General features: G+C 47.1%; 1 protein-coding gene across 1 annotated transcript in view; it reads right to left on the bottom strand.

Annotated features, from left to right (window-relative positions):
- Positions 1 to 26,011, bottom strand: part of SLC24A3 (solute carrier family 24 member 3) — a 424,885-nt gene that overhangs the window by 39,341 nt on the left and 359,533 nt on the right. Inside the window, exon 7 of the mRNA XM_018057246.1 lies at positions 6,323 to 6,397. Coding sequence (XP_017912735.1) covers positions 6,323 to 6,397 — 75 coding nt within the window. The remainder of the gene's footprint in view (positions 1 to 6,322; positions 6,398 to 26,011) is intronic.

Raw genomic sequence — 26,011 nt, 5'->3', positions numbered from 1 at the left:
GACAGTGAAAGACAGGCTGGCGTGCTGCAGTCCATGGGATCACGTAGAATCCGACATGACTTAGCAACTGAACAACCACCACTCGGGGAAGCAGCTTTCTGTTCTCTGCCGGTCGTTTGAAACCAGGCCCGCAATATCCCCTGTAACACATGTGGCCCCGGATTTGCTGCACAGCTGGTCCTGCCCTTTGACCCACACGTGGTTCCTCCAGATCGACCTCAGGCTTTGCCCTAGGCTTTCCAGGTGTTCCAGGGACCAGCGAAACGGGAATCCACAGGAGTAAATCTGAAAAAAAAAACCCACTTTTCCTCCAGGCCTCTGGGAAATAGATGGGCTACCATGGAAACCAGCTTTTCAGTGTTGGCGTGTGGTCTAGAATTCTTCCCAGAGACAGGCTTCCATCAGACAGGCGATCCCCTGGATGACAGAGCATCCCAGAGACTCGAGATGGAACACCAGGGAATGGACTACCAGGGGTTGCAGGCCAGTGGGCTGGAGAGAGAGGCTGGGCTAGCCCCGCACTGTGCGGCGGCCTCGGGTTGGCTGGTTATAGCCGGTAACCATGGCTGGGTGGCTGCCTTGCTGAAGCTGAGACCTTGTAGCTAGAATCATAATCACTGGCACCATCAGAATTTTAAGCAGTGAAAGTAAAAGGAGAAAATCAACACCATCTTTCTCTTTCAAGAGCCTGAAACCTTGAACATCCTCCCCGCTGGGAAGGGAAACTGCTCCCTGCAGATTCTCCCTCCTCAGCTACAGGTGCCCTCAGGAGATGTGCCATCTTGGAGGCCTGCCTTCCCAGGCTCTGGGGCCACGGGTGTGGGTGGGTGGCTTGGCTGAGGCTGCGGCGATTCCCTCTAAGAGGAGTCAGATGGGAAACACTGGAAAACAGCCGTGAGGCATGAATATGGTTTCCACTTGAAGAGTAAACAGGAATTCCCACGTGAGGATCTCCAGCGGGCTGACCTGGTGGTGCGGGGGCTAAGGGAGGGTGGCAGGGGCAGCTGGTGTAAAGGCAGGGCTTGCACAGAGCCTGGGCAGGGATTAGGGGGACAGGGGGCTCTTCGGTTTGTTTGTTTGGACGTTCTCCACACCCTTCCCCGTGACAGTCTTCTGGCTGCCACAGTCATCCCCGCTTTGCTGGGCCCTGAAATGGAACCGTGAGCATGAGGGCCTCAGGGTCCCCACACTGGAGCGAGTGGAAGGGGATCAGTGGGGATAAGCCACGGAGGCCAGGGGCCAGAGGACCGTCATCCCTGTGGGTGCCCGGTGTCCCTCCTCTCACGGAAGGGAGAGAGATGATTTCTGGACCACTGAAGATGAGTCATCTTAATGAAAGACTCCTAGGAGAGGGAGGCTGACGTTCAGTCTCCGGGTAAAGAGGTGTTTCGGGCACTTCTGTAGGGGTAGATGCATGTTAGGTGCAATAAAATCAGACTCTATGAGGCAGGTTTTGTTGGATGAAAAGCCCGAATTCTTTGCTGGGCTGATATAGTTGTGCATCTTCTTTTCTTGCCCTGGGAGACCTGAGTGAGGGGCAGCTACCTCACCTCGGGGAAATCCTTGGATTTCTAGAGCCTCGGTGTTACCATCTGTAAAATGGGACTCCTACCACAGCAGCTTGAGAGGTCATGAGCATTGAACTAGGGAACTTTCATCGTCAGGCCCAGTGCTGTACTCAATCCTATGGAGTATGGAGCCTGTGCTTGTTAAAAGGGTGAGAATGTGGGTATACTTCCCATGGAAGGGTTTGCTCTCTACATCCATGCTATCCAGATGACAGGCGCTAGCCACATGTGGCCACATGCACTGAAATTAATGAAATAAGGTTCGGTTCCATGCTCTCACTAGCTGGCTGTCAAAAGCTCAATGGGAAAAGAATGTGAAAAAGAATAGACACGTGTATATGTATAACTGAATCACTTTGCTGTACACCTGAAACTGACACGACGTTGTAAATCAACTACACCCCAGCATAAAAGAAAAAAGAAAAAAAAAGACCCCAAAGGCTCACCTGCCTCGTGGCTGCCATATGGGACAGTGCCCTCCAGGCTGTGGTTGGGTCAGCTCACCTGTCTCTCTTTGTCCCCATGGAATCTCCTTCAGAGTTGGGGGCTGCATTGAGTTGGGGGGAGCATTACCTCAGATAAGCTCTTTCTGCTCTGCCAGCACTTAGATTGCCCCTGGGGCCCCCCAACTGCTAATGGCCCATCTGGCCCTTCTCCAGGAGGGCAGCACCCCCCAGGCTGTATTTGGGAACCTCGATAAGTTATCTGGAGCCTGTCTCATGGGGCTCGCCACGTTCCCCAGCTACCCCCACCATAGCCAAGCTTCCCTTCTCCTGATGCTCAAAATCCCTGATCTTGAAGCAGAGATGAAGGGTAAAAATAAAGCATTCCTTTTAGGGCAGCTGTTAGACTGATGATGAAATGAATCATTTGCATTTATGTAAATTACATGATTATGTAAATTACAGTAACATTTCAATAAAGGAAACTATCTGGCCTGCGGGATTTGAAGAAAGCAGACAAGGAGGCCAGAACTCCCACAGTCAGTTGGGGGTGGGTCCTTGGTGTGAGAGAGAGGCAGCCAGAGGGACTGTGAGGGTCTGCGGACTATCCTTCAGGTGGACGGGCATGTCATCAGGTATGGGACAGCAGCCAGGACTCTCTCAGGACCTCAACGGTGACATCTCTCTTGCAGAGAGAGACCCAAGTCATGGGGCGAGCCTCCCGGGCCACATCCGGCTTCTCCAGGGCCGATGCGTCCCTGACAAGCATCCCCGACAAGCATCCCCAGGACTAAAGGGGGCACCTGATGGGGCAGGAGAAGGCCACTGAGTGACTCACACTATATGCTTCAGAGGAGGCGGGCTTGAACATCAGCAACATAGAAACAAACTAGAAAACAGCAGAGAGCAAAGGCTCGGTGCATCCCAGACACTGAACGGAGCCCCTTGTCTCTAAGCTAACTGTTTGAAGCTCTGCTGGCTTCAGGACATCCCTGCTGTGTTTTTGCTTTTGGGCCCGGCCTCTGCATCAGCCTCCAGGCCAGCTGTCAAGCAGTCCAGTCCACCCTATCAGCTCTCCCTGGTCCAGGGGCCCCAAGTCTGTGAGAGAAGTCGACTTTCCCAGTGCTTCAGATCCCCAGCACTTATGGATCGTCCTCAGGGCTGCTCTGCCTGAGCAAGTGTATTTAGAAGCAGCATCTGGTCCCTCTTTGTTGGGACTTGCCCTCCAGCTGAACGAGCTCTTCGTTGTGGCACCTTGGAGGCCCATCTTCTGAACATTTCAGAACCATAAGAAGGGGAGAGAGTAAAAAGAACAAACCCAAAGAGTTTAATTATTTGGCTGGTTGCTAATTCTTTCTGGGTAGGAGGAGAGCTTCTAAGTACAGGACTTTTCAGTGCCCATTGCAGGGTCCAATGGAAAAGCTTTGTGTAATGCAAGGAACCACCCACCCCCGCCAAAAAAAAAAAAAAAGTGACCGTGTTACCATGACACTAGGGGAAACATAGAAGGAGGAGACTAGGAAACCTTGACAGAAAGATACAGCGTGTGGAGCAGAAGCCTGGGGCTGGCGCATGGAAGGGGTCTGGGGACACTGAGAAACCTCCTTTGCCAAGTGCTGCTCTTCGGGTATTAGATTGTTTTGCTCCTCACACTGTTTTAAAGTCTCACGTGAAAAGGTCTCCAACAACAAACAGCTGTCAAAATCCAGACCACCAAGATGCCACGATGCCTCCCTTTTCCAGCTCTCCAAGTGTGTTTGGAGAGGACACCTGCCCCGCAGCAGGTGAACGTCTGAGGAAATAGTATCCGACTGTCTCTGAGACTGAGTTTCTGCACGTGCAGTGGGCGCTGCTGGCATCAGAATCGTGATGGAAGATCCTGGGTGAACTGAACTTTCCTGGGTCCAATCCCAGGCCCTACCGGATTAAAACCCTCTGGGTTGCATGTTTCCGGGAGGCACGCGGGGCATGTCAGTGCTGCTGAATTTGGAGAGACACCATTTAAGTCAAAAGAACCAGATCAAACCCCAGGACTCAGATGTTCTCTTTTCCATACCTCCTAACAGTGGAGAAATGTAATTTTTCTTAAGATCATAGAAATCTAGGCTCGACGTCAGCTCGGTAAATACCCAGTCCAGCCTCTAGGTCACAGCATAGAATCACTTGCTATTGACTGGCGCCATAGGAGGGAACACAGAGTCGCCAGCGCCCCATGCCCAGCTGGCTCAGCTCTGATTCATCCACAGTAGGTGACTGCTTTGCTCAAAGACCCCGCTCGCGTGAGCGTCACCCAAAGCCCAAGGAAGCAAAATTGCTTCACTTCTTCACAAGTCATTAGCGACGATATATTTGTTCTGTCTCAAACATGTCCAGATACACTTAACAGAAGACAAGTTATTTCACACACAGTTCCAGGAGGCGTCTATGTGAAAACAGAGTGAAGCTGAGTCCGCAAGTCTTCTGACAGGTGTGGACATCACAGAGTCCTTGCTCCGGGGGTGGGGTGGGTCTTGGGCTTCACTGCTCTGTCTCATTACCTTGTCTCTAGTGGGGGTGGGTGGGCATCTCTCTAGAATTCAACAAAGTGGAGAACTGCTTTCATTACCACCACCCCCTAATACATCTCTTGAAAACAATGACTTTCACAAATCATCCTAAAATACCTTGACAGCAGAAGAGCTGAGCACATGTGATCTATACCAGGTGGGACATTGCAGGACAGAGCTCCTGCAAAGCACGTTTCAGTAGTCTGGGTTGGGTGAACGGAGGCCTCTAGATCCGGGGTGATTGAGCCTCTTCCACGGCTACAAGAACACAGAGCTCATGGGTGGCCTCATGTCTGCTGACTGGGAATTATACAGATGGAGTGTGTGTTCATCCCAGTGCGGGTGTCTGAGCCCTGCTCCTCCTTGAGGCTGGTCTCCACTCTCCTGATCACCTGTCACCCTTGGAATGTGGGGGCTGTGGTTGTAAACCAAGATCTTTGCTGTAGGATTTGCTATTGACTGAAGTACCCACGTGATTCCTTGGCCAAAATCTTGGATTAAATGTCACTTTTGACTTATTTGCATGTGTGTATGTGTTGGTCACTAGTTGTGTCCAACTTTGTGACCCCATGGACTGTAGCCTGCCAGTCTCCTCTGTCCGTGGAATTATCCAGGCAAGAACACTGGAGTAGGTTGCCATTCCCTTCTCCAGGGGATCTTCCTGACACAAGGATTGAACCCCAGTCTCCTGCATTGCAGGTAGCTTCTTTATTGTCTGAGCCACCAGGGAAGCCCTTATTTGCATAAAGATTTACAATGAAATACTATACAGGTAAAGTGCTTTGTAAACAGGTGAGTAAATCCTTCAGCGGATCTATTCCTGTCCGGTAGGTGTGAAAACTAAGACCTGGAGAGACTGATTCCTCTAAGGTCAGGAGAGCGAGAGAGAGAAGGACCGGGAGTCAGATCTCCCACCCTCATCAGCGTTCTTTCTGCTTTGCCGCCCTTCTATTCCTGGATGGCTCAGCCTGGGTTTGTCCCCACAGGAGACCTGGAGCCACTGCTCATTAAACAAAGGACTGGCATTTGCAGGTGTTCTTTGCAGAGACAGCATCTGCACGGCTCTGAGGACTGATGGCGGTGGTGAGTAGGGGGTGGCTGACAGTGATGCTACATCACTCTGCAATGAGCTCTGTCAGTTCAGGCCAGAGATGCAAAGAGCCTCAAGCAAGAGGGGCTGCAGGGGGCACACTGCGGATATCTTCACAAAGTGAAAATCCATAGGACAATGAAGCCAGTGCCTATGGTGGGAACCAGGGGAAGATCTGTTTAATATCCTTCCCAGGCTAGGTGGCTAGGATGGGAGTGGGAGGCTGGAATACAGGAGGAGCTCCAGCCTTGGGGAACTCATTCTATGTGTAGAGACACTTGGACCTGGGACAGGAAGGTGTCCAGTAGAGACACCCACCACTAAGGACACAGTGTGGGTGTCCCCATGAAGGCGGGAATGGCCACAGGGAGTGTGGGACAGGAAGGATGAGGAAGGGAGGTCTACACCCGGGGACACAGAAGTGAGTTACAGCAGAGCCCATGAGGAAGGTGAGAGCAAAGGGTCCTGAGAATCCCAGGAAAGCAGCAGGGGACGCTCATGGAGCCAGGTGAGCAGAGCCACCTCCTGTTCTGAGCACCGGAACCACTGGGCTGGGTTCTGGGTGACCAGAGCAGCTGCCTCTATGCACCTGATCCACCTGGAGGAGTCCCAAGTTGCCCCGAGCTGAGATGGGTGATCGGGAGAGAAGAGGCGAGATACCCGGCACACACTTACCACGATGAGCGCGACCACGGACAGCGTGTAGTAAATGGAGTCCCTCAGCAGGCACCAGGAGGAGAGCGCCACGACCTGGGGGGAAGGGGCGGCAGGTGAGAAACAGGACACGGACCATGCGAGGGACACAGCCGGGCTCCGGCGTTACAGCCAGTGACGGCCCGGACACAACTCAGCGCTTCTCTCTCTGCCGACGACCTGGACACAACTCAGCGCTTCTCTCTCTGTCCTAGGCCCAGCCCATTGCCAGTCAGCAGGAATTCACTGAAGGTCTTCAGGCGCAGTAGTCTGGTCTCCCGAAAATCAGGTGCCAGGATGGGTTTGAACCTGCCAGGACTTCATTATAGGGAGATGCCCAGGAGAGAAGACAGGGAGGGAACTGGGGAAGGGGGAGGGCTGCCCAGCTGTTACTCCGATCTGGCCTCCAAAGGAGAGGCAAGGCTGGGTTAGACAGACTATCTGAGGAAGGTTCTGTAAAACCAGGTCGAGGTCTCCCAGGAATCTGCCAGCCTCGGTATCCTTGATCCCAAGGAGAGGGGAGGAGCCTCCTGACTTGCTGTCCCTGCCAGCACTCTGCCCAGAGCTGGGCATGCCCTTCTGAAGGCCCCCAGCCTCTTCTCTCATCTCTGTGATATGCCTGGCCTTGTTGACACTTGACCTCTGGCTTAATCAGAATTTTTAAAAGATTGATTTGCCTATTGATGTGGAGAAAATGCTATCTTAGAGGTGGTGGCTCTGCTGAGACCAGTGGACACTTTGCTGGAGGCTAAGCAGCCTTGGCCTCCTGTGTGTGAACTTCCTGCTGGTGAAGGAGACCCCTGGTGCCGAAGGAGGGGAGGGGACGGGCAGGGCATTGTGGGTGGAGGGGCCCTGTTCTGGAGGAGAGTGCTCTCCCCTGGGTAAGTCCTTCAGAGTCTTTCATGGAGGGAAACCTGGTATTTTCCCTGTGTTTTGCAAAGCAGGTCCATTTTTGCAGACTCTTTGCAAAAGGAGCCCGGGAGAGTCCTAGGTCAGAGGTGCCCCCTAGGGGGTCATTCTCACTCCCTCCCACCTCTCCAGGAAAGTGTCAGCCACCTCATGGCCACAGGACTCACCTAGCTGCCTTTGCCCTTGCCTCATAAGCGGAAAAGGACGAAGCCAATGCTACTCTGAGCTACGATAACAACAGGGAGCAAAGACAATTTGAAAAGGGATTCCAGGGACACCACCTTTGGTGTCTCTTCCTTCCTGGATGACTGGGTCCAATTGTAAAGAAAAGATCAGGGCAAAGCCAAACCAGAGAAGGTATTCTGGATTCAAATAACATGAAAGATACGGCTTAAATAGAACTAAAAATGAATAACGAGGGCAGCCTCTTTCTGTTAACACACTCTTCCACCACTGTAGGGACACTGAGTATTTTCTGTGCTAATTTTGCCTTGCTTGGTTTGGTATTTGCAGATCCAAGTTACAGATGAAGGGCTTGTCAAGAAAAGGACTTGTGCCACAAGAATCACTTTAGAACAGAGAGTCCTCTCCAGCCTTTTATCATCTCTCCTTGGACTGTTTCCTCTGAGAGCTTGTGGCCACCACTCACCATCTACGGAAGAGGACAAATTGGACTAGATTGTTCACGTTCCATCAGGTCATAAAAGGTGGTGAATATTTTAAAATTTATTATAATTAAGCAAATGGACTTAGAACGCGTGGCAAGTATCAACCCTGAATTTTCTTAAAAACCCCTTGGATTTCTAGTTAAAGATAGGTGGACTGAACATCCCAGTACCACTGCTGTTTCTTGTATACTATAACAGGGTTACAGCAAAGGGATTTTTTTTTTAAACAAGACATAAACCTAGGAGAGAAAGAGACTAAGAGAAAGAATTGATCAGAGCAACAAAATTTTGGAGGCTGGAAAGCAGAACAATTGATCAATCAAAGTCTTTCAGCTGGCAGTGGGCCAAGCTCTAGAAGTGGTGGTAAAGGTAGCCTGAAGACGGGATGACTGCAAGACTGTTGCAGAAATTTAATCCCACCTAATACTATTACAACAGTGTTAATCAACTATCCTTCCATATAAAATAAAAAAAGCTTTTAAAATAATTTAACTGCAAACTTCTTCCCTCACTTCAAATAGACCAGTGACTGTACATCCCCGACCTTATCTGAGACAGGAGACCTGGCATTTACAGAAGAGAAGTTTCAGAAACAGAAGAGAGGAAATGATTGAATAAATAATTAGAGAAAAGCTCTCAGATGTTAAGGACTTCCATTTTTCTGACACAAAGGACAAAAGATGCACACCAAGGCATGTCATTGTGAGTATTCTGAATACTGGAACCATGCAAGAGTCCTAGAAGTCACTGGAGAGAGAGAAACAGGATGATATACGAAGAATAACATTTTATTTCTCAGCCAGAGAGCTGAGAGCTAGAAGACAATGGAGGAGTGACTTTGAAATTAGAAAGGAAAATGATTTCAACCTGGAATTCTACACCTGACCAAACTGCTCATTAAGTGTGAGAGGAGAATAAAAATAAAAGTTCAGTTATCTCAAAAAATTGACTTCCCACGTATCCTTTTCCAAAAAGCTGCTAGAAGATTGCTCCACTAAAATCAGGGAGTAAAGCACTTGTTGCATAGAATGTTGGCAAAATAAATCCTCACATCAAACAAGAAAAATCTGTTGTAATAAGGAAAGATCTCCAGAATGGTGGTGAAAGAAGATTCTAGAGAGATGGTAAGAGGAGATTCTGAAAGAAAATTTTGCAGCTGGTCAGAAGACACAGCAGAAATGACACCAGGAGGACAAAATCAATGGGATATCTTACGGTTCCGGACCCACAGGAAGGAGACTGGACAGTGCCGGGGACAGAGCCCTGCTGCCTAGAACAACAGCAACAGAGACAGCCGTACACCACGGGGAAAGCGCAGAGCGGTGCAGGGAAGGAAGACGAATCGTTGCCTGGTATTGGCTGAGCTATGAACAGTCGTCACACAGTCATAATAAATGCAGTGCAGACTGCTGTCTAAGTAAATTAATGGTGTACATGTTTGGTGAGGATGGAGGGCTGGGCATTTGGAGTGAGCAGGGCTGAGGGCCGAACAATTGATGCTTTTGAACTGTGGTGTTGGAGAAGACTCTTGAGAGTCCCTTGCACTGCAAGGAGATCCAACCAGTCCATTCTAAAGGAGATCAGCCCTGGGTGTTCTTTGGGAGGAATGATGCTAAAGCTGAAAGTCCAGTACTTTGGCCACCTCATGCGAAGAGTTGACTCATTGGAAAAGACTCTGATGCTGAGAGGGATTGAGGGCAGAAGGAAAAGGGGACGACAGAGGATGAGATGGCTGGATGGCATCACTGACTCGATGGACGTGAGTCTGAGTGAACTCCGGGAGTTGGTGATGGACAGGGAGGCCTGGTGTGCTGCGATTCATGGGGTCGCAAAGAGTCGGACATGACTAAGCGACTGAACTGAACTGAGGGCTGAAAAAGACCTTAACCCTCCTCCTCCACACTGTAAAGCCTTGGAGAACACTTGAAACTGAAAGGTCGAGTCACTGCTCTAGAAGCACCTGATCTGGAGACACAGAGTGAGTATCAGGAACAACCAAACCAGTGGAAAGCAGTTGCCTCTGAAGGGTGGCAGGTTGGCACTGGTGGGATAGGAGGAAGCCACCTGGAACTGGTTGCCTCTTTAAGCTCTGTGTGTATAACTTCAATGAAAATAAAAACTAAAATAAAAGTGAGCAAGTGTAATGCAAGTTATCCATTTAGATTTACTGCTCTAAGAAACACATATCCCATCAGGTCTAAATGTCAGATTTGCCTGGATACTGATCTACTGTATCTCTTTATAAATAGAAGAGTGTTTAATGCATCGACCACCTCCACGTTTCAGCTCTAGACTCAAAGCCTACAATTACCAAGACCAATTAAAAATTTTTATTTATTAAATTAAAAAAATGAAATATAGTTGATTTACAATGTTTCAGGTATACAGTGAAGTGATTCAGTTATATATATATATATTTTTTTTCCGATTCTTTTTCATTACAGGTTATTACAAGATATTGAATGTAGTTCCCTGTGCTACACAGTAGGTCCTTGTTACCTGTGTCATACAAATAGTGTGTATATGTTCATCTCAAATTCCTAATTTATCCCTCCCCCGTCCCCTTTCCCCTTTGGTAACCACAAGTTTGTTTCCTATGTCTGTGAGTCTGTTTTGGCAAAACTGATTTTCTTTCTGCAGAAGCAATGAACTGGAGGACAAGAAAGAAGTCAACCAGAGAAGAATCCCCACCGTCTCGGGGGCATTAAAGCAGCATCTATAGTGAAAGCTGTGACCATGCCCTGGGGTCCTCTACTTTCCTCTTCTGTGACCACTACTCGCCACAATAAGAAAGACTTATCTGAAAAAAAAAAAAAAAAAAGAAAGACTTATCTGACACCTCCTGCAAACAAGAGGGCCTGGAAGGTTTATTTCATTCAGTCCTACAGCAACCAATAAGGTGGGGACTGCCACCCTCACTGGCTGGCAGTGTGGGCATGGCCAAGTTGAAGTCTTGAACACACTGGTACAGCTAGCAGTGGGATGAGGGCTGGGATCTGAACCCGAAAGCTTGGATCTCATGGGCCTGACCCCACACACTATGCTACTGCGAGTAAACAGAGGCAGGGTGGAAGCAGACACCCATCTCTGACATCCCCCGTGGAGGCCTTCTTTTCTCCATGACCTCAAGCCATTGGGCAGGGGCATTTGGTGACAGACCAAAAAGCAGTGATCACAGATTCCCAGGTGGCTCAGATGGTAAAGAATCTGCCCATAGTGCGGGATACCTGGCTTCAATCCCTGGTCAGGAAGATCCCCTAGAGGAAGAAATGGCTACCCACTCCAGTATTCTTGCCTGCAGAATTCCATGGACAGAGAGGAGCCTGGTTGGCTTACAGTCCATAGAGGTGCAAAGAGTTGGACACGAATGAGCAACTAAAACACTTTCACACACTCACAGCTCAATATAAAAATACCATGCTTTAAAGACAGCCCGAGCAAGAAATCAAGGCAGAAGGAGTGACCCAGAGAACTGCAGACAGGGCTATGGGCGTGCTATGGACATATCCCAGGAGGGAAAGAGGAAACTCGGAAACTATTCCGCTTAAGTAGTTTATGTTTCCCTTCTTCTTCTCTTTTTTGTTTTAATACCAACACAGCTCATTGTTTGGTGATGGAAGTGTTAGCTTTTCCACAGACATAGATACACTGATGTTTGGGTCCAAGCCAGTCTCTCCGCTTCTCGGTGGAGGGCCTTTTATCTCTAGACAGAAGCCAGCACCATCTGACTTAGATCCCGAATGCACCCGTGGGCACAGAGGGATCTGTCAGCACCCTTGCTTCAACATGGGAGGCTCTTTGGCATCTGCCGGCAGACAGCATCTTCCGGACACTCTGCAGAGTGAACACGGGTCCCCAGAGAAAGTCAGCAGTAAGTGACGCTGTCCTTGACCTCATTAATCAATAATACAGACGGCGAGAACTCTAAGAGGTCATCACTGGCAGACTCCTCTGTAAATTAAAGCCAGAGGCTCTGTCCTTCCCCTTCCGCTCTAGGAATCCCTCCCAGCTGGAATTGCATCTTGATATTTCTCTTCTATTTCTGGAGTGCATTTTGCACTTCTTCTATTGAATATGCAGCTTCAGTTTCCTTCTTAAAATTTCATTTAATTTCAGAGTGGCATGAGGCGAAAAGAAAAAAAAAAACACAACACACTTCTAAAACAGAGGAAAACACCTCCTCCTGTATTCAAATACTGAGTGATCATTTGGAATTCTGACTCCTGCTAGGGAGTTAAAATTAATTGTTTATGATAGAACTATATATTTTCTGTGCATGGATTTGTATTGCAAATCTCTATATATCTATTGACATATATGGTAATACATGCATGTCATACATGTGGATCGATGGCATATAAAATACAATTTAATATTTTTTCCTTTATGGAAAATGGGATTTGACATTGTGGACACATTTTAAAAAGAATGAATATCCTCAACTCATGAACACTTTGCCTTTTTAAAAACCCGTTTAAGCAGGCAGAACACCATAACAGTTATATGGCATAAACATAACATTGCTATCATTTCAGAGAAATGTTGTTATTTCACACAAATTTCATGGAAAAGGGATTTGAAAATCATAACATGAGTCTTGTTCCAAGCTTTTGAGCTGACACAGTTCCCACAGCCAATTTTTATTTCAGGCAAGACAGCCAGGAGATTTGGAGGAAGGCTGGGGTTCTAGGGTGTCCCTCACATGGTCTGAGGGCCTCCAATAGTGCTGGAGGTCAGAGCAGGTGAGGGGCAGGTCTTGACACTACTGTCTGTTCATTATTCAAGTACACGTTCAAAATGCTTCAGTCCTGGGAAAAGTCACCTAAATACAAATGGCTCCTGCTTTCTGGAAATTTTCTACTAAGAATGGACAGTCAGAGTCAGGCCATATAAAAAGACAATAATAAACTGCAAAATAATACTATGAATGTCCTCTTACTACTCTTTGCAAACAGGAACAGAAAATGAATTCATATTTAAAATTTTACATTTTCCCTAAGAAAACCCACTCTGAGTTCTAGTTTCCTGTAAGGAAAACAAATGACAAGTGAAAAAGCTGCTATTGGAGACATATTTAAATAAAGATCAGGCCACGTTGGGACCATGCAGGCATATAGCAGTCTCCTGACGACTCTGCATTGACCGAACCGAACAACCACCAGGGATGCTGTAACGATCCGAACTTCCCAATCATTTAGAACATTAGGTGCAGGAGCTCTTATGTTGGATGTAAATGCGGCCTGCTAAGCCTTCAGAACTTGGTAGCTCAGAGTGTTCTCGCATACATCAGCATTCTCGGGGAGACGAGCCACCCTAAGGAAGGACTGTGCGGGCATGTGCTCCTGGGAACAGGCGTGGGGCCTGTGCTCACTGCCAGGCATTGTCGCGCCAGCACTAGGGACTATATGAGTTTGCCTATAAAAGAAGGGCATTTAGGGTAATTTCAAATCATCAGATGTGTTTTCTTAGATTCACCCAGAATCAGAGTCCAGGGCAAGATTTGAGTGCATATACTTTATTTGGGAAGTGATTCTACGAAACACTGTTGGGGAAAGTGAGGCAGGTAATGAAAAGATAAAGACACAGCAGCAAGTGACTGGGGTGAAATCCTGGTGGGGCGCTATCCTGGGGGCAGGTGCTATCCTGGTGGGGCATGATCCTGGTGGGGTGCTCTGAGGGATCCTGGAGAGCAAGCCTCTTACCTATCTCCTCCAAGGGGAGAGTGAGCTGGGGTATTTATCCACCTACTTCCACCAGTCACTGCTTGAGGGCTGCAACCAGAATGTTCATTCCCTGGCCAAGAAGAGCCCTCAGATAGAAGAATGCAGGCTCTGGCATGGGGAAGTCAGGCCAGTGGGAACTCAAAAGGTGAGGATGAGGGGTCATGGGAGGGGACACCTACAGTGTCTGCTTTAACCCTAACCATGGATTTACACAATGATCCAATAATCCGAGTTAGCATTCACACACACATACACTTGTAAGCTCAAAAACACAACCCATTGTCTATACACATCACAGCTTTTTTATCCATTCATCTGCCAGTTGACACTTAGGTTGCTTCCATGTCCTGGCTGTTGTAGATATTGTTGCAGGGAACATAGCGGTGCATGCGTCTTTTCAGATTATAGTTTCCTCTAGATATACATGCAGGAGTGAAGTATCACACGATATTGCTTATATGTGGAATCTAAAAATGCAACACAAATGAACTGACTGGCAAGGCAGACCTAGATCCACAGACATGAAAAACAGATTTAGGGTAACCAACGGGGAAAGAGGAGGGAGGGATAAATTAGGATTTTTGGATTAATAGATATGTTAACATATATAAAACAGATAGCCAACAAGGACCCACTGTATAGCACAGGGGACTAAGGTCAATATTTTCTAACAACCTACAAGGGAAAAAAAATTCTGAAAAAGAATAAATAGGTCCATAGGAACCACCACAGTGAGAAGCTTGTGCACCACAGCTAAGAGAAAGCCCTTGCAGCAATGAAGACCCAGCACAGCCAAAAATAAATAAATAGTATAATTTTCAGAAAAGGTGCTGGGAAACCACCCTTTTGTACAGTGAAGAACCAGGCCAGAAAATTCCTGCTCTCTTCCAAGTTTTTCCTACTTGATCTACTAAAAAGACAGTATAAAGAACTTTAAAGCACAGTGAATTTATTTATTTTTAAATTTATATCATTTGGGTTAGGAGACAGGTACACATCAGAGGCAAGTATTTCCTCATTTTATCAATTATGAAGCCTAAAAGGACAATGTCTGGGCTTGAGTGATCATTTTACTCTCTTGATCTGTAACGCATCCCCATGGGACTGAGGTCTCCAAAGGGCAGTGGGGCTTCTCTGCATTTGAAGTGTTGATGGCTGCTGCTGCTGCTAAGTCACTTCAGTCGTGTCTGACTCTGTGTGACCCCACAGACGGCAGCCTACCAGGGTCCTCCACCCATAGGATTTTCCAGGCAAGAGTACTGGAGTGGGTTGCCATTGCCTGCTCTGGAAGTGTTGATGGAAAACGAAGTTAATATGTATCATGCGAGTTCAGAAATAAGACAGCTAAGATCAGGGATGGGTTTCCCTGGTGACTCAGCTGGTAAAGAATCCACCTGCAATGTGGGAGACCTGGGTTTGATCCCTGGGTTGGGAAGATTCCCTGAAGAGGGGGAAGCTACCCACTCCAGTATTCTGGCCTGGAGGGGTTGCCAAGAGTCAGACACGACTGAGCAACTTTCACTTCACTTCAAGACCATGTATTTGAGCTGAAGCTTCTCGAAGTAAGAAGCTGGCTATAGCACACGATTGCGTTATTAGCCATTAGTGTTTCCATTACATGATGCTCTCCATGCTGTCAGAAACCAGTAGTGGAAGCACAGTGGGGAAGATGTCCTATTTCCCTCTGGTCTCTCTGAAAATTAAAATGCTGAAACCAAAAGGATGGAAAAACAGGAGGGCCGGCTCCTTTCCAGTCCACAGGCTTGGGTATGGACTTAGAAGGGTCTATTTCACACCTGGAAGGAGCCACATGTCTCTGCATCATCAAGTTACAGAGGAGAGGAAATGTGTACAGCGTTCTTCAAAGCGAAGATGTCTACCCCCTGCTTGACACAGAATGGGACTTGCATCATCTCAGGAACTAACCCGACTTGTGACATCTCCAGAGGGAAGGTGGGTGGCTGCCCCCCGTGGGAGAGCCAGGTTGGAAAGGAAGCACTTGCCCCTCGGGTGTGGAAACGGTCACATTCTGATCTCGGGGGTGTGCAGTGACATTTTCGTACTAACAAATACTGGCTGCTAGTCTATGTGGCTCATGCAGCCCCAGTCGATGCGTCAGGCAACGTATTTTAAGTAACTTCTGTGACTCACGGTGGAGAGAACAGGTGACGCCCATGAATCAATCCTGCAGCCACGGCAGACTGAACCCAGGAACCGTTCTTTAATGGATGCTTGGCAGATCGTTTCCCCTGTATTAAAGATCTTGAGGATTAATACACGGTAACACCAAAATACACCCAGCCTTGATTTGCATTTAGCAGTGAAGCAGAGGCTGTGGCAGCCAGTCACACCTGCCAGCCGACAAAGCCCCTTCCCCAAAGAGCTGGCAGCTTCTAGCCAAATCGAGGGGAGAGGTTATCTAAGTATCTGTGTTAATTTCACTTTGTAGATGACCACGTAAAGGGGGAGTACTTAGTGCCCTAGCGGTTCAGAGGCTCAGGTGTGGAATCAAAGTGCAGCGTGGAAGGTACAACAGTAAGAATGTGGTGTTATCTGGTTTGAAGAAAATTGAGACGTGGGGAGGGAAGGGCGTGGGGGTCTCACCCCTCCACCTGTGCCTCCTCTCCATCTCCTACTCGGCCCACCCCCTGGCCCGCAGGCCTGAGCAGTCTCCCAGTCTCCCAGCCTCATCCTCCACGTGTGGTGCGGGAACAGGGGCCTGTGCTCCTCCAACGTTCAATTCTCCACCTGGAACAATCATTTTTACCTGCATCAGTCCCTCAGCAGCGTGTTAAGGATCCGCACAAAAACCTCGGAGGCGCTAAGATTTGGGGATGAGAGGAACGTTGTGCGTGGAGGCATCAGGAACACAATGGCTTTACCTGGAGCACCCTGTCTCACCTCTCAGGAAAGAAAACGCCCCTCTGAAGATCTGGGGCCTTCAGGGACCCGATAGTAAGTGTTTCCCAGGAGGTCATGGCCTGAGATGCAGCCCCTTCCTTAATAGCCAACGTTTAAAAATTGGTTCTTATGGGCCAGATACCGCACACCGCACTTCTCTTGCCTTTCCTTTCCAATCGTTTACTCATCCCATTTTACAGATGAGTCAACCGAGGCTACATAACCTACCCAAGGTTCACAGTTTGAAAGTGACCAAGCCATATTTTGACCAGGTCTGAATTCAAGAGCCCACATGGTCACACCTTTGCCAAGGTTACTCAACTTAGCTGATCCTAAGAGTGACCTGAATCTGACAATGGATTCCCAAGCCCATGTCAGACTTTATCTTTTTCTTTTTTTGCACTACACAGCTTAGGGGATGTTAGTTCCCCAACCAGGGATAGAACCCAGGTCCTAGCAATGGGGGCCCTAACCACTGAACCACCAGGAAGGTCCCTTCTTTTTTTTTTCTACCCCAGACCTTTCGAATCAGAGCTGCACACTGGAATCTCTTGGAAGCTTTAGGAAACACTGATGCCTAGGTTCCACCCCAAGAGATGCTGAGTTAGTGGATTCAGGCTCTGGCTGGGCCGTTGGGATTTCTCAAAGCTTCCCAGGTGATTCCTAACATCTGGCAGGGGTTGAGACCACTGGCCCAGCCTGCAACCACCTGTTAGTCTGAGGTATGTCCAGATAATCAGAAATGAGAAACTATCAGCCATCCCCTGTCCCCTACAATGCAGAAGGAAACCCTGCCAGTATGTAAGAGATTTTGAGAAACAATAACAGATTTTATGTATTCCTTATGACCATTTCAGAGCCCCACACTAGCAGTGTTGGCATCCACAACTCTGCTTATAAAGTAGTTCTGTTTTAACATCTCTTTTAGATTTATAATAAAAACTTGCTTTGAGAGTCACATCAGCATAAAACAAGAAGTGTGCAATTGCTGCGTCTCACTTTTGGCTAGAGAGACTCAAAGGTGAGGGCTGGAATCCTCGGAAGCTTTGTTCAGCGGTGTGGCTGGTGGCTGATGCCGGCTGTCAGCTGGATTCCCAGCTGGGGCTACGGGCCTAACCTACAAACAGCCTCATCTGTGTCGTGTGTGTCAAGGCTTTGTTCCTTTTTATTGCTGATCACTATTCCCGTTGTTTATCCGTTTATCTGCTGAGGGGTGTTTGGGATGTTTTGAGGTCTGGTGACCAAAGCTGCTCTGACCACTTTGGCATGTCTTTTGATCCAGATGAGGATCTGGGAGGGCTGATGCGGTCATCACTTCCGGCATTCTGAAAGAGCTGACATGGAAGCTGATTAAGAGGGCTGGGCCTGTGTTATCTGCATCCACACTGAAAAGCCCTTCGTTTCCTCCTTAGAGGGACAAGGGTCTCCCCAGCAGAATTCTGGTGCAGCCCGGCAGCTGGGATCTGTCAAAGCAAGACTGACTTTCTCCCTTTTCCTACAAACGACACGACTCTAAATCCCAGGAGTCAGAGGGCACAAGCCAACCAAAGCAAAAGCGATCTATAGAGACTTCCCTGTGGTCCAGTGACTGAGACTCAGTGCTCCCAATGCAGGGGGCCTGGATTTGATCCCTGGTCAGGGACCTAGAGCCTGCATGCTGCAACGAAGACCCCATTTGCCACAACTAAGACCAAATAAATAAATTAATAATAAACTAAAATAAATAAATAAATGTTAAATGAAAAAACAGTGGTCTATGAAAACCAAAGCCAGTCAGCACTGCTGCGCTGAGGAAGGTGAGTCAGGCATACTTGATAATGAGCATTTCAAAGAGATAAGCAGCCTCCTTGTGCAGCATATAAATTCCACCCATGGGGAGAAAACAACAGGCATTGCTTTCGACTGGCAATGTCTCAGCACTTAGGCCTGGCCACGAGTGTAAAAGATAACCACTGGCTGGGGAAATCCAAAGGAAATGGAAAGCATACGGAGCATTTGTTCCTCTTCTAAACATATGAACTATTTCATGGCAGATATAGAAAGGGGTAGGAGGGAGTATTGGCTAACTTCCTTAAAAAAGAAGGGCAGCGGCAGTGGCCTTTTATCGAATATTTACATGTGCCAGGCACCAAACGAATGACTTTTCTCTACAGGCTTTAGTTCATTTCATTCCTGCACAGGGTGGATGCTAGGGGCTTGATTATGTCCCTTTCAGATTCATATTTTTTGTAGCCCTAACTCCCAGGACCTTAGGACCTGGGGCCTTTAAAGAGGTGATTCTGTTAAAAAGAGGTTCCTACGGGTGGGCTGCCATCTATGGGGTCGCACAGAGTCAGACACAACTGAAGCGACGCAGCAGCAGCAGCAGCAGCAGCAGCATGGTGGGCTCTAAGCCACATTGACTAGAGTCTTATAAGAAGAGGAAGTGAAAGTTGCTTAGTCGTGTCCGACTCTTTTCGACCCTATGAACTTTAGCCCACCAGATTCCTCTGTCCATGGGATTCTCCAGGCAAGAATACTGGAGTGGGTTGCCATTTCCTTCTCCAGGGGATCTTCCCAACCTGACCCATGGATCGAACTCCCGGGTCTCCTGCATTGCAGGCAGATACTTTACTGTCTGAGCCACCTGGAAGTGGTATCCTCCGGACCCAAATTATACAGAGGGTGGAGGGCCACATGAAGACACAGGAGGAAAACGGCCACCAGACGAGAAGAGAGACCTCAGAATAGACAAATCCTGCCAACCCCTGCATCTCAGACTTCAAATTTCTGTGGTCCAAGCCCCCTAGTGAGTGATGCTCTGTCAAGACAGCCCCGGCTGGCTCATGCAGGGCTACATAATGTCTCCATTTTACAGACGTGAGAAACCGAGGATCACGGCCGCCTGCTAACCTTGGGGCCCAGCAGTGGAGCCAGCTGACCGTTTCCAAAGCCCAGGCTTGCAAGCATTATAGAAAACACTGTTTTTGCCTCAAGAGAAAAAATAAGAGGAAAGGCAGGTCCCTACCTTGTGGAGCTTACAGCTCACCGTGAAGACAAACTCCTGTGTGGCAGGCAGAGAATCAGAGGGAGTCGCAGGAGATGTGCGGACAGAAACAAGGGGCTGGAGTGGCACAAGGAAGGGGCCCTGAGCCAAGGAATGCCGGTGCCTCCAGAAGCCAAACGAGATGAATCGGGTTCTCTTCTGTAGCTTCCAGAAGAAACACAGCCCTACTGATGCTCTAGCTTTAGACTTCTGACCTCCAGGACTCTCAGAAAATCAACTTGTGCTGTTTGAAGCCATAAGTTTGTGGAATTTTTGACAGTGTTGGTAGGAAATGAGTACACCTGTCCTAGTGTGAACCTCAATGACAACCTTGACGTTCCAGGTGCCCAGAGGGGCTGAAACTCAACCGATTTCATACCCAGCAAGGTTCAAATCAGAGTGCAGTTCAAATTCTTTTCCTGACATATAAACATTCTGCTTTCCTTAGGTCAGTGGCGCCCCACAGCCCTACATCCAAGGGGTGCCTGCAGAGTGGGTGTCTAATGAACCTGTCTCATCTTCCGTCTCTCCCAACAATCCTGGGCAGAGGTCATGGTCAGTCCCATTTTACAGAGAGGCAAACAGAGGCTAGAACAGCAGAGGGACTTCCCGAGGTCCACAGCTGGAGGAGGCAGACTCAGGTCCGTATTTGACAGAGTCTGAATCCCATATTGCTTGCGTTTTTTTTACACTCTGTTTTGGGGGTAATATACATGATATAAGACTTACTATCTTCACCATTATTAAGTGTACAGTTCAGTGACATTAGTGAATAATGTGGTCATTAGTAGGATGTTAGTATCATCATTTGAAGGCTACAAACAATAATTTTGAAACATGGGGCACATTCTTTGGAAATGGCACTTAAAATGATTACTTAGTGTTTGGTTCCACTTGGGTACCTCAAATCTTTAACACTTTGAATCCTAGCTGTTAAACAAATGAATGGAATTAGTGAATTTTGTAAATGAATAGACTCTTTATCAATTTAAAGTTATTGAAATAGTAAAAAAAAAAATGTTTTTGTGCAACCCTCACCACCATCCATCTTCAGAACTTTTTTCATCTCTGCAAACTTAATCTCTGTATCCATTAAACATTAACTCCTCATTCCCTCCCCCAGCTCCTGGCAACCACCCTTCCACCTTCTCTGCGTGAATCTGACCACTCCGGGTACTTGAGTTAAGTGGGATCATACAAGGTCTATCCCTTTGTGTCCGGCTTATTTCACTGAGCACAAAGTCCTCCAGGCTCAGCCACGTTCACGCTTTTAACTCTTGCATGAGTTCCTGTAGATGCACAGAGAAGTCTCAACATGGCTGAGGGTGGGGGCTGTGTGGGTCATCTCAGCACCCACAGTCCAGATTTATAGAAACTCGGCACATATTTCTGGTCCTCAAGAATGCTGTACCACTGAATTCTGAGACCAAAGTGTGGTCACACGGTCCCTGCACTGCCCACAGAGAGGCTTCCTAATTATAACAGAATGAAAGATAATTGCAAAATCCTTCTTTAAGCCCATAATTCCAACCTACCCTCCCTCTCCACAAATCCCACTAACGTGAAAGTACTCAGCATGAGGTTTCTACCACATTTATTTCCTCTGCTCTTCCTGATTATCAAGACGGGGCAGAAGGACAGGCAAGAGGCCTTAGGACTCTATAAAATTGAAAATGTAATTTAGAAAGAGAAGAGTTGCTGTATCTTGGCTTATCCGAAACATTCCTGCTGTGAATCTTTCCATTCGGTTACTTTATTCCTCAGCTATAGAATTTCTGTTTGATTCTTTTTAATAGTTTATCTCTCTTTGTTGATATATTCCTTTTGTTCATACCGTGTTTACTGGATTTCATCTAGCTATCTGTTTTCTCTCTCAGTCCACTCAGCATCTTCATGATAGTTATTTGGAATCTTCCATCAGACAGTCCATAGGTCTCCCTTTCTTTAGGGTCATGTTCTGGAGGTTTATTTTAGTTCTATGATGTGTCCATGTTTCCATGTTTCTTTGTATGCCTTTCAATCTTCTGTTGAGATTTGGGCATCTGAAGAAAATAGACACTTTTCTCAGGCTTTATAGATTGTTCTTATTCAGGGGATCAGTTCAGTTCAGTTCAGTCGCTCAGTCGTGTCCGACTCTTTGTGACCTCATGAATCGCCAGGCCCTCCTGTCCATCACCAACTCTCGGAGTTCACACAGGCTCGCGTTCATCAAGTCAGTGATGCCATCCAGCCATCTCATCCTCTGTCGTCCCCTTCTCCTCTTGCCCCCCAATCCCTCCCAGCATCAAAGTCTTTTCCAATGAGTCAACTCTTCGCATGAGGTGGTCAAAGTACTGGAGTTTCAGCTTTAGCATCATTCCTTCCAAAGAAATCCCAGGGCTGAGCTCCTTCAGAATGGACTGGTTGGATCTCCTTGCAGTCCAAGGGACTCTCAAGAGTCTTCTCCAACACCACAGTTCAAAAGCATCAATTCTTCGGCGCTCAGCCTTCTTCACAGTCCAACTCTCACATCCATACATGACTACTGGAAAAACCATAGCCTTGACTAGACGGACCTTAGTCAGCAAAGTAATGTCTCTGCTTTTGAATATGCTATCTAGGTTGGTCATAACTTTTCTTCCAAGGAGTGAGTGTCTTTTAATTTTATGGCTGCAGTCACCATCTGCAGTGATTTTGGAGCCCCCCAAAATAAAGTCTGACACTGTTTCCACTGTTTCCCCATCTATTTCCCATGGAGTGATGGGACTGGATGCCATGATCTTAATTTTCTGAATGTTGAGCTTTAAGCCAACTTTTTCACACTCCTCTTTCACTTCATCAAGAGGCTTTTTAGTTCTTCTTCATTTTCTGCCATAAGGGTGGTGTCATCGGCATATCTGAGGTTATTGATATTTCTCCCGGCAATCTTGATTCCAGCTTGTGTTTCTTCCAGTCCAGTGTTTCTCATGATGTACTCTGTGTGTAAGTTAAATAAGCAGGGTGACAATATACAGCCTTGATGTACTCCTTTTCCTATTTGGAACCAGTCTGTTGTTCCATGTCCAGTTCTAACTGTTGCTTCCTGGCCTCCATACAGATTTCTCAAGAGGCAGGTCAGGTGGTCTGGTATTCCCATCTCTCAGAATTTTCCACAGTTTATTGTGATCCACACAGTCAAAGGCTTTGGCATAGTCAATAAAGCAGAAATAGATGTTTTTCTGGTACTCTCTTGCTTTTTCCACGATCCAGCGGATAATCGTGTCCAATTAGCCCAGTTAGAGAGTCTATAGATTTCTCAAACCTTTCCTGGGATCACTTCTTTAAGGCTCCTATGTGTAATAATTTCCCGACTGAGGAAATGCGCTGTTTCTACTCATGAGCGCCCCTTTGTGTCTGTTTGTGATACTGCCGGCTCAGAGCACCAGCTCTGGCAAGTCGAGGGGAGTGGGGGTTCACCTTCCTTCTCAGTGGCCCCCAGGCACCCAAGGTTGCTACCGGTTTCCCTGCTAGTGATCAGGGTCAGGCAAGACAGAAACTGATCCCCTGGGCAGCACGCTGGACGTGCGTTCCACCTTTCTCTTCCCTCCAGAGGGAGAAGCAGCCAGACGGGCGAGTTTTCTCCTGATTAGGTTGCACTCTGCTGGGAGGGGACGGAGCATGGGAGGTTAAATGCGATGGACTTTCCCACTTGCCCCAGGGCACCTCTTTTGGCACTGTAACTCACCTAGGGTGCTGTGACCTTTCAACTGGTTTTTGAAGCTCTCACACAGGCAATGTATGGCCCATACATCTGGTCCGTATTATTGTTGTCAAATCGGTGTCTCCGTGGGGCAAGGAGTTCCTGGGCCTTCTGTTCCAGCAACTTGCTACTGTTATTCTGATGGTCTCTCTCTACTCATCAGTCATATGAACATGTTTGCAGCTATTTCCTGAAGGTATCTGTTTAACTTGGCAGCTGATGAAAATTTCCTTTAAACTTACTTCACATTTGCTTCTACCTGTGTGAATCCATGTCTCCTTATGAAATCCTGTCACTTATCATTACCCAGTGTTTATACTTGTTCAGAGAATGTGATGGTTAAATACCTCACAAATCCCTCAACTGAACATTCTTCCCACTTGAAGGTACCCTGGGGTTCCATTCACTGCTAACTTAGTGGAACAATTAATATAATATGGGCCAGGAATGATTTAGTCTTCTCGTCCTTGCATCTTACAATGCGTCATTCCTTTATCTATTTTTAAGGAAATTTACTTGGCTCTGCTGGGTCTTAGTTGCGGCACGTGGGATCCTCAGTTGTGGCATGTAGGACGGACCCAGCTCCGTTACCAGCACAAACAACTTTTTGGGCAACCCAACTCATTATTTCCTTTGGAATCAGAACCCAGGAGTATAAGACCAAAAAATAATCACTTCCTCTTGATATACATTGCCCTGGTACCCTAAAGATAGATTTGGTTCTGTTCAATTAAACATCCATTTTTGGGTCACTTGCTATAAACCAAGTACGAAAGTGGATGGTTTTGAGAAAAATACTGCAATTTCTGACTTAATCTATGTATAACTTATGTCACAGCTTTGCCATCAGGAAAAGTGATGTAAATAATATTCTTGCTCTTCTTTACTCTCTTCCTAGAACTTAGGAAAGGTGCTTCACTGTTCTGAGTTTCAGTTTCCTCAGCAGAAACTCCTTAACAACCCTCCTCTTTAAGGTCATGAGGATAAACAGGGCAACATCAAGTCTTACTGCAGTGCTTGGATGCAGTTGGTACTCAGGAAACACTAACTTACCTTTCATTCTGAATTTTGATGAATTTTTATTGCACTAAGGGGCTTCCCAGGTGGTGCTAGTGGTATAGAACCCACCTGCCAATGCAGGAGACCCAAGAGCTGCAGGTTCAATCCCTGGGTGAGAAGGATCCTCTGGAGGAGGAAATGGTAACCCACACCAGTATTCTTGCCTGGAAAATTCCATGGACAGAGGAGCCTGGAGGGCTACAGTCCGTGGGGTCACAAAGAGTCAGACATGACTAAGTGATTAAGCACAAGAGACTAAGTTGAAATATTTTATAAATCCAAGCAATATTAAAAACAATAACTGTTACTGAAACAAATTCACCAATAGCCTACAAAGCTACGGTAGACCAAAGTGATGGAAAGTGGACAAACCTTCCCTACAGTAACTATCCCCACAGATAAACGAGAAGAAAAATAGAATTCAACAAATATGGAGAAAGGGCAATCCGAAAGAAATTTGAACCAGATGAAGAGATTAAAAAAATGTGAAGTAGGAGAGTGTTGTATTAAAACTCTCAGTGGGATGAAATGGAAAACTGGGACTCCATGGAAAAGATATATATTTTAAGGAGTTACTATTTGTATTCACTTGTGGCCAACTGTTCTTGAACAAATACACTCCTGTGGGAAGAAAGGATACAATATATGTTTGCAGTCACTTTGCCTCCTAGAAAAAATGAAAGTGTAATAACTTGTGGTTTAGTGTTATGGTTACAGCTGCTGTTGACAGCTGTTATGAGCAGCTGCAACTCTATCCCCTAGAAAAAACCTGACAGGTGGTACTGGCTAGGGCTGGACTTTCACAGAGATGGTCTTGGATCAGACCCAGAGAACTGTTGCTGGTGAGATGTTGGCTTAATAATGACTAGCTGCTATTATAGTATATTATATAATGTCAAATGCTTTTGGATTTTTGCTTTTGTCTCACCAGGTAAGACAGGGCATGCAGTGATGCCCCCACTGGACAGGGAGAAACTGAAGAAATAGACACATCCTCCTCTGAATTCTACTCGCACTTGTACTTTTAGTTCCTCAACTTGACTATATATCGTAGATTTTAGATGGGGACCAAGCCTTACATTTTAATTTCCCATCATGGGATATATATATTTTGGGTCTATCTGGTAAACTGCAAACAAGACGACCCAAGATCATAAAGTTCTTTCCATCAAGAGGTGCAATCTATTCCCTCCTCCATCCCCAATCTGGGCTGACTTGTTTTGGGCCATTGGATGCAGCAGAAGTTCTGGGGCACCAGCTCCAAGCCTAGGTGTCTAGAGACCTCGAGCTCAGCTCTCAGTGGGAGCCCTTCCACCAGCACATGAGCCAGCCTGCTGGAGAATGTGAGATGCAGCCTTCCCAGCCCGAGACACTAAACAAACCCAGCCAAGAGCAGCCCAGACCAGAAGGATCATCTTGCTGAGCTCTAATTGCTGACCCACAGAATTATGAGCCTTGTACAGTGGTTGTTGTTTCAAGCTACTAACTTTTTGTATAGTTTGTTACACAGCCATTGAGAACAGATACATCCAGAACTCATCCACTTGAATCAGGATTCAACCTAACAATGATCCTTCTTACTAACCTAACTCAGGATTCAGTGAGTATGTGCTCACTTCCTCTTTCCAAAATCTGGATGGTCTAGCACCATGTCTCAGACTGAATTAT

The sequence above is a fragment of the Capra hircus genome, chromosome 13 (genome assembly GCF_001704415.2).
Source record: "Capra hircus breed San Clemente chromosome 13, ASM170441v1, whole genome shotgun sequence".
NCBI lineage: Eukaryota > Metazoa > Chordata > Mammalia > Artiodactyla > Bovidae > Capra > Capra hircus.
This window is presented reverse-complemented; position numbering and strand designations above follow the sequence as displayed.